The sequence below is a fragment of the Engraulis encrasicolus genome, chromosome 10 (assembly GCF_034702125.1).
Source record: "Engraulis encrasicolus isolate BLACKSEA-1 chromosome 10, IST_EnEncr_1.0, whole genome shotgun sequence".
NCBI lineage: Eukaryota > Metazoa > Chordata > Actinopteri > Clupeiformes > Engraulidae > Engraulis > Engraulis encrasicolus.
Window position 1 is genome coordinate 37,754,313 of NC_085866.1, and position 10,000 is coordinate 37,764,312.

General features: G+C 47.4%; 1 protein-coding gene across 2 annotated transcripts in view; it reads left to right on the forward strand.

Moving 5' to 3' along the window:
• The window catches only part of prickle2a (prickle homolog 2a), a 115,100-nt gene that overhangs the window by 87,889 nt on the left and 17,211 nt on the right, over window positions 1-10,000 (forward strand). For both annotated transcript variants that reach the window (XM_063208801.1, XM_063208802.1), the window contains exons 4-5: window positions 4,969-5,106; window positions 7,397-7,600. In XM_063208801.1, the coding sequence (XP_063064871.1) occupies window positions 4,969-5,106; window positions 7,397-7,600 (342 nt within the window). The remainder of the gene's footprint in view (window positions 1-4,968; window positions 5,107-7,396; window positions 7,601-10,000) is intronic.

Here is a 10,000-nt window from a genome sequence, read left to right on the forward strand (position 1 = left end):
TGAAAGCCCAACTAGGAAACTCCCATTGTTTTTGTGACACATCACTCCACATTACACAGTGCTCACTGCACACAACAAAACAAGGGGGCAGCCCCAAACGTCGGCCCAAGGGAGTAGTGCGGCGGGACGTTACCATGCTCAGGGTACCTCAGTCACAGAGGAGGATGTGCAAGAACAATGATTGGTAATAGGGGGATTTGAACCTGAAACCCTCTGATCTAAAGCCCATCTCTTTACCCACAAGGACACAGCTGGACCTTGCAAGGAGCAGTCCTGTTGCCATCAAGTGGGGGTGGGGGGCAAAGCATTTGTCCCTGTGCCCAGGGCCCTCCCGTGTTGGTGGCCGGGGCCCTGCCATTGTTTTGCCCTGTGGCCCTGTGTACAATTGCTCCGCCACTGGTGCGCACTCCCTCCATCACTGTACCACAACCCCCACTCGCACCACCACCCCATCCATCACCACTTTAGCCAACGCAACCTCTGCCACCATGGCCTTCCAGTGGCAGTCTCTGAGATCACACCATCACACTCTATTTATAAGCTGCTGCCACCTCTGCTACGTCTATCAACACAACCACAACCGCCGCCTCCACATCCACCACCTCAGCTACATCACCACCCACCACATCTACAGCTGATTTATCACCCACCTCCACCTGCATCCATAAACTGACACCACCTCCACAGTGCCCCACTGCTCACTACCCACATTGATGCCCACACCACGCTATCCCTCAACCCCCGACACACACACACACACACACACACACACACACACACACACACACTGGCTCTTTCTCAATGCCCAGTGTTCTAGCCTTGCTAGGACGTGAAACACCCAGTGATTGAATAGACAGCGGAGTTCACCAAAGAGTATCCAATCACTGGGCATTTCACATCCTAGCAAGGCGAGAACACTGGGCGTTGAGACAGGGCCATAGTCACCATATCTTAGCAGTCACCACCACCTTGGTGGACCCATCCACTGCTACTCCCCACCTTCACCTACGTCTGTATAAACTGCCACCACCTCCAGTGCTCACCACCCACATTGAAGCCACTACCGTCCCCCGCCTCCCCCCACCCAACAGCCACCACATATGTTACCGGTTAGTCGGTGCCCACCTCCCCTTGCATCTATGTTTATTATAAAGTGCCACCACTTCCACCTACACTGCCCACTACCCCCAACTGTCACCTCATCTTAGCGGTCCCCAGCATCACGGTCCCAGCCACCAGCAGTGACTCTGTGTTAGGTGTGGTGGCTGTCAGTTGGCAGTCATATACCTGATGCTGTGACAGTGGCAGAGAGGGAGCAAGGTGGAGGGAAGAGAGTGACAGTTTAACAACAGCAATCCCACACCTTTGTGACTACACGAGACACACACGTGCATTCTAACACACGCACACTCACACACACACACACACACACACACACGCACGCATGCACGCACGCATGGACACACACACACGCACGCACGCGTACACACACACACACACACACACACGCACGCACACAAACAGCAAATAGACACACACACACCCTCTCTCTCTCAAATGTACACACACACACACACACACACACACACACACACACACACACACACACACACACACACACACACACACACACACACACACACACACACACACACACACACACACACACACACACACACACAAACAGAAAAAAAGATGTTCGCTATCGAGGTGTGTAGTGAAGTGTAGCGTATAGAGTGCCGCCACGGGAGCAGAATGTGCTTGACCCGCCGGAGATGAGCAGTGACAGTGTGAAGTTTCTTATTTGCGGCTTTAAATTGATATCGTCTGAGGGGCCCTCCTCCGAAGGAAAGCCTGGCCCGGTGGCAAGTCTATCAGGGACCGCAAAAGCCTATTTTCATGCACAAAGAGACCATTCAGATGTGGTCGCCGGTCACCGAGATGCGCACAGCTTCGGGAATTAGGCGTGTTGATGAAACCTCATATGAAAGTGATGATGAGTGCGATATGAAAATGTAAATATACTGTAGCTGCACAGTAATGCTCCTACAATGGTATGGGGTCAGCCACTGTACGGCAATACCGTAACGCAACACTGAAGTGTTTTATTAATGCTAAAAAAATCTAATGCTTTTATGGATCCACCCTTGGCAAGGTTGAGTGGTAATCCTGTTAGCTTTTGGTTGCCCTTTATCAACTTGAAAATAGGAATTCAAGTTTCCGTTTCAGGCAGGTGCCTGTGGTTCACATAGAAAACAAAACATTTCCTTATACAGCAAACTAAACTGTATACCTGATACATGCAGTGCATGCATTGAGAAAACAATTGTCATCTTGTCATTGGTTATGAGATCAGATATCTACGACCAAACTGTGGGTTTGTTGTGTAAGGATGGAATAAGTGCAAAAGTTCCATACCTTTTGCCGTCCATAACTTTGCAGTCCTTGCCACTGTTGTTGAACTTTTTCTCGCCTTTTGAGACCTGACCCACCTCTGCTGAAATCAACCTGTATACTGTACCTGCCCCCAATTTCATAGCTATGGGCTGTGCTTTATCAAGCGCTTCCGGATGCCAAGAATGGTGGCAAACCTACATTCAACAGTAATCTCAAGAGTAGCCACCCCAATGCACAACTGGGAAAGTATGCCGAGCCTATAGACTGTAGACCAAAAGTGCTGTGGAAGGATGGGGAAGATAGTAGCTGATGAGGATATTTAATCCACCTTGTCTGCCCCAGTTATTTCCAAAGGTCAAATACCTCTGGATTTGTTGGTTATCCATCAAATTGCTAAATTCGGAGTCCACCACTCGGGGCTCGAACCCGCCACCTCCTAGTCAACACATCAGTTTGTGCATGAGAGGCACAGCACGATACCGCTGAGCTAAAGGACTACATCTACAGTAGGTCAGCACTACCGATACTGTATGAGGCTTCTGGAGGGAGGTTTGCTAACGTTCCACGCCACACTTTGCTATTTGGACTCAGTTACACATGTCCCTCTGGTTTTGAATTCAAGTTCTATGACCTCATAGTGCAGTAAAAGCACTTTCTTACCGTACATGGCACCAAAACTCCATGTAGATGTTTGCTGGTGCAATGTTTGCAGTAATACATAAAGCAATGGGACACAGCCAAGATTTGGTCCCCATGGTCCTGATGCAAATGTCCTTGGTGTGGGCTGCTGGTGCTGACGATGCTGGTTATCTCCCATCACAACGGATTTATCTTTTCTGATTGGCTGATGGGGTGACCATTAATTTCATTGAAGTGGTGAAGCATCTAGAATAGTCTTCGCATTGAATCTTCATTTGAAATGCTGACGGCACCTAAGGGTATTCAACATTCCAAATGGAAGCTCTATGCGCGTCCAACTTAAACGTGTCCAATAGAAAAGTGTCTAACTTGATAGCTAGATTCTGGTGCAGTTGACATGATTCCCACAGCTTTACATACAGTAAGAGATAAAAAAAAAACCCTGCCATATAACGGGATATAAATGAGATAACAGCCTTCGAGGTCGACTTGTCTGATGAAGTTAAAGTGGACATGAAACAGTTGCATTTAAAGCGTTTAGTATAAGTTAAGAGTAGTTGTGATTTATTTGGAGAGGAAAATAAAAGCAAGGTAACCGCTGATCATTGAAAAAATACATTTCGGATACAATAATTACGCAGGCGCTTATTAACCCCTTATTATATGGTGTGACGTTTTGTTTTGCGCAGCAACAATCTTTTGACATTAAAAACTATAATAGACTTCACATTAAATAGGCCTAAAGAAATGTCCCCGCCATGTGTGAATCATTTAAGTATATCCATATAATAAGCGGGTTAACTTTCGGCGAGTCGGTCGCTTTGTGGAATAGCAGCACTTCAGAGAGAACAAGACCCCTCCGCTCCGCGTCGGGGTCTAAAGATTCTCTCTGTCGTGCTGCTATTCCACGGTAGCGACCTTCTCGCCGAACGTTAACCCTTACTTATTATATGGTTGTGACGTCATCTGTCGAATGCTCCATTCATTTCAATGGGGCTCCCCAACGTTCGCACGTCTGTTATTTTTCGATAACGGACGGGTTGGTCTATAACAGACCGCTGTCAATGGCAACAAGACTTTTCACTGCTAAAGCGACTTTTCAACAAGACTCTAATCAGCTGCTGTGATAGACAACACCTGTTGTCCTGGCTACCTAGCTGTTGCCTCGCGGTGTTCCACAACGGCACTGTTTTGTTTTGCGCAGCAACAATCTTTTGACATTAAAAACTATAATAGACTTAACATTAAATAGGCCTAAAGAAATGTCCCCGCCATGTGTGAATAATTTAAGTATATCCATATAATAAGCGGGTTAACTTTCGGCGAGTCGGTCGCTTTGTGGAATAGCAGCACTTCAGAGAGAACAAGACCCCTCCGCTCCGCGTCGGGGTCTAAAGATTCTCTCTGTCGTGCTGCTATTCCACGGTAGCGACCTTCTCGCCGAACGTTAACCCTTACTTAATGCACGCCGTACCTCCCGTGGCACGCTGTAATAGACATTGAAAGTTAACTACTATAGTATTACACTACTATGACAGTGCACAGGGCCTTTAGTAATGTACTACGACTTGGTCATTGCCGTTCTGGTAACAGCTCATTTATAATGCCGTGTCTTAAGGGGTTAATGCTCGCCGCCATATTGCCTTTACGCCAGTGATGACATCACTGGGTGTGTTCTGTTACTATCTTGGCAAAGGCTGCGCACTTCGCAGGAGTTCTAAGCCTCCACCTCGCCATTCACTTCATTGAACTGGTCACGTCATTGGCCGTTATCCTTTACTTGTGTGCAGATACCTTACCTACTGTGTATTCTGCATTCAGGCCTGCCCACTATCTGATGCACAGACATAGCCCTTGTGTTGTTAGGCTGAAACGCTGTACTGGTTTGCACCAAGTAAACCAATGTGTGCGGATATGTCTTCTTCTTTTCAGGTGCGATACTGCAACACCCTGGATGAGGAGGAGAAGAGGGAGCTGAAGATCTTCAGCAACCAGCGCAAGAGGGACAACCTGGGCCGCGGAAGCGTACGGCCCCTGCCTCTCACCATCTCTGGAGCCGTCTGTGAACAGGTATGGTCATAACCAGGGGCCTTGCACCACATTCTGGACCCCTATGTGCACAACAAGCTCCCAAACACCCTCTTTATATGATAATAATGTAAACACACACGCACATAAGCATACATACACACACACACACACACACACACACACACACACACACACACACACACACACACACACACACACACACACACACACACACACACATTCAATATGGACACCCCCCCTGCTGTACACTATGCACTGGTGACTCATTACCACTTCACCCCCCTATTTCAACGCCGCTGATCACCTCTGTCGGTGTAATTGCATTATATATATGTTGGTGGTGCTGTGCTGTGCAGCACTGCACTGATGCACCATATCATATCCCAGCAAATAGACCATGGGGAACATGGTTCGAATCCGACTGTGATCCGACTTTCCTCAACTCCACCCCTATTTCTCTCTCCCAGTCATTTCCTGTGTTCATTTCAATGTATAACACCCAAACAATAATAGTGTTATGTTTTATTAATCCCCTCCCATTTGTATTATGATTTGCCTTGTGAGCAAGCAGGGCTGTGGTAATTACAATAGTACTACAGTATGTTTTATTGATCCCATCCCATCTCATCCAATCCCATTTCTGTTATTATGTATCTGGTGTCGCTGTAGTGTTTATTTATGAGACAGTTTTGGCTACAATATGAGACAATGTGAGAGGTTAGTTTCACCAGGAGGCCATCCTAGACAAACAGACAGAGAGACAGACACACAGACAGACACACAGACAGACAGACGCACGCACACTGGCACACAGGCAAACAGGCACTCAGGTATGCACGCCACAACGTATACTCTATTTAATTTAAGAATATTCAATAACCTTAAGTAAAGGTAACCATACAAAATATTCTACGTGTGTGTGTGTGTGTGTGTGTGTGTGTGTGTGTGTGTGTGTGTGTGTGTGTGTGTGTGTGTGTGTGTGTGTGTGTGTGTGTGTGTGTGTGTGTGTGTGTGTGTGTGTGTGTGTGTGTGTGTGTGTGTGTGTGTGCTTGTAGCTTTTCTTGTTTAAGATTTCTTTCAACACCTGCCCACGTCCAGGCTTAATGAGTTATTGAAATCACAGCACACATGGCTAAATGAAGTACAGTATTACCTTTTTAATCAATTCATGACATGTAATAAGATAAACGTTACACCACCAGAGACTGACACAGAGAGTGGGCAAATGAAGTAAGACTAGGCGACGCACCTCGAGGTCATCCGCTGTAATTGCTGACTCTAAGGCAATCAGTCAGCGGAGAGGGCTGTCATTGCATTAGCATGTCCCATGATGCATTAGCTTCTTAAGTTCCAAACCTGATGATCTACCCATCTGGGTACATGGAGCATTCATCTCTGTCCTTATTATTATTATTATTATTATTATTATTATTGACGCTATCCTTTCATTCTCATCCTCTTATCTCTTCTCTTCCTCTTTGTTATTGACACTGTCAGGGGCTGTTCACTCACGGAACTTCCTATTAGCCACAATTGGCTAACCCTAACCACGGGACAGTGCAAAATGAATGGGTGTCAATGGAGTTTTTTACCATTATAATTTTTGTGATTTTTTATAATTTTTTGTCCTGAAATATTAATATTAAGTTCGAAGCTAGAAATAATAAGACCCCATTTGAGTAGCGTTTCGATTATTTTGCGCCACTAGATTATTATATACTGGGTCACAAAGCTCAATTTTTATGGGGCCAAACCCATAAACATTAGCACGATGCTAGCGAGTACAGGTTGAAATCTTCTAACCAGCTGTAAAACTACACACCTGAACGATTTGTCAATACAGCCTATTGTTAAACAACAGTCATAGTGCTTACCAGGAATGTTTTGTTGATAATATTTGTGACTGGAAATGGCAGTAGCAATGTATTTAGCATGGGTTCCCCTTTCCATTCCATACATTTTCCCACATGAAGGACTGGCCTACGCTCGTTACTGCAGAATGCATGCAAAGCTAACTGGCTACAATGGGAACCAATGAGACTGAGCCTTCTCCCTGTGTTCTAATTTCTCTGACACTGTCTTGTTTCTCTTCCTCTCCATTTTTCTCTTTTTTTCTCATTTTTCTCCACTCTTCCTCTCGGCGGTTGACGCCGTCATCTCTTCCTTTTCATCTCTCCCTGTCATGCATCTCTCTCTTCCTCATCCACCTTTTCTTTTCTTCCTCTGTCTGGTTCTGTTTGTATCTCTCTCTCTCTCTCTCTCTCTCTCTCTCTCTCTCTCTCTCTCTCCCCCTCTCCCTCTCCCTCAGTGTCGAGGGCAAGTGAATGGCGGTGACATAGCGGTGTTTGCGGCGCGCGTGGGCCACGGCATGTGTTGGCACCCCCACTGCTTCGTGTGCTCGGCCTGCGACGAGCTGCTGGTGGACCTCATCTACTTCAGCCAGGACGGGAAGATCTTCTGCGGACGCCACCACGCCGAGAGGCTCAAGCCGCGCTGCTCCGCCTGCGATGAGGTGAGTTGGACGACGGGTAGGGTAGTGTTAGGGTGTTTTTGTGTGTGTGTGTGTGTGTGTGTGTGTGTGTGTGTGTGTGTGTGTGTGTGTGTGTGTGTGTGTGTGTGTGTGTGTGTGTGTGTGTGTGTGTGTGTGTGTGTGTGTGTTAGGAGTGTGTGTACGTCTGGGGGATTGTGTGTGATGGCCTGGCCCTCTGCCACCACTCAAGTGTTCATGGGTACGTTTTTGTTTGAGGGGGTAAAGGTGTCTGAACTGCACAGCCCTACCTCTGACAAGGTGAGTTGGGTGGAGTGCGTGTGCGTATGTGTGTGTGTGTGTTTGTGTGTGTGTTGAGGGGGATTGTGTATCTGTGTGAGGGGATGTCTGTGTGCCTGATGCAGGATCTTCTGTGGATGCCACCATGTCAAGAGTGGAGTGGTGGAGAATGGTGCTTGGGCTGGTGCGTGTGTGAGTGCGTGCGTGCTTGCGTGCTTGCGTGCGTGGGTGTATACGTGTGTGTGTGTGTGATGTTTTGGATGTGGATGCATCTGTGTGTGAGCAGAGGTGTCTGCCCTGTGAAAACCCTGTGTGTCTGTGCATGCTTCAGCGTGTGTGTGTGTGTGTGTGTGTGTGTGTGTGTGTGTGTGTGTGTGTGTGTGTGTGTGTGTGTGTGTGTGTGTGTGTGTGTGTGTGTGTGTGTGTGTGTGTGTGTGTGTGTGTGTGTGTGTGTGTGTGAAAATATTTACACACCATCCGTGCCAAGTGATTGACAATGTTAGTCTCCACCTTTCTCCTGGCTCAACAGTTGTAAGAACTGAAATGAAAAAAAGAAAAACTTCAGCCCAAACTGCGTGCAAGCACTTTTCTGTATTCCGCAGCCAGACAAACACACACACACACACACACACACACACACACACACACACACACACACACACCACACACACACACACACACACACACACACACACACACACACACACACACACACACACACACACACACACACACACACACACACACACACACACACACAGCCTCAGAAATCCCTCAACCCCTTGCCCTACCCCCTCCATTGCATCAAAACAAATCCATGCCTCACAAAAAAACACACACACACAGAGACAAAGAATTGTGTTGGGTTTGGTGAGGCTTACAAGAAATATGTGCTTCGTATTCGAAATTTAATCAGTGATTTATTGTCGGGTACCGAGCCAGTATACCGCCCAAGGAGTCAAAGAAAAGGGGGGGGGGTAGTGGGGGAGCAGCAGATGGATTAAGGAGGAAGGAGGGAAGAAGGGAAAGATGGAGAAAGGAAAGGAGGGAGGGTGGAAAGGAGGAGATTTCTTGGGGAATCAGCAGAGCAACTAAAGGCCACGGTGAAGCTTTGTCACACAGCTCAGACACTACAGATCCCCAGAGGGGGGAGATAGGGCAGCAGGGGGGAGCTATTGCTTGGGTGGCACGTACATGTACATAATATGTACTCTTTCTCTCTCTCTCTCTCTCTCTCTCTCTCTCTCTCTCTCTCTCTCTCTCTCTCTCACTCTCTCTCTCTCTCTCTCTCTCTCACTCTCTCTCTCTCTCTCTCTTTCTCTCTCTCTCTCTCTCTCTCTCACTCTCTCTCTCTCACACACACACACACACACACACACACACACACACACACACACACACACACACACACACACACACACACACACACGTACATGTTCTCTCTCTCTCTCTCTCTCTCTCTCTCTCTCTCTCTCTCTCTCTCTCTCTCTCTCTCTCTCTCTCTCTCTCCCTCTTTGTCTTTTCACACACACACACACACACACACACACACACACACACACACACACACACACACACACACACACAGACACACACACACACACACACAGACACAGCAGACACACACACACACACACACACACACACAGAGAAAGAGAGAGAGAGAGAGAGAGAGAGAGAGAGAGAGAGAGAGAGAGAGAGAGAGAGAGAGATAGAGAGAGAATACCTCTGACTCAATAAATAATACAATTGTTAATACAAAAAGGCGGGTGGGGGTGTTCTTGGGTAGCATGTGCATACACTGTGCTCCTCCCTCCGCTACAAATCCCGGGTGATTACTATGCACCTCCAGCCTTAAAACATATCCCTGGAAATGGAGGGGAGGCGGGCTGCTCTTCCTTTAGTGGCACACACTGTATGTATACAGGGAAGCAGACAAAGGGGGACAAAGGGGTCAGCTTTCCCGGACCCAGGGATATGGGGGGGCCATAATTGGCCCATCATTGCATTAAATGTATTTGTTGGGGGGAGCCTTTCAGATGACTTCATCCCGGGCCCGGCCAAAGCTATCAGCGGCCCTGTATGCATGTACATACAGTATGTGCACTCTGCAGCCTTCTTCCGCTACAGTTCCCTGATGAATGT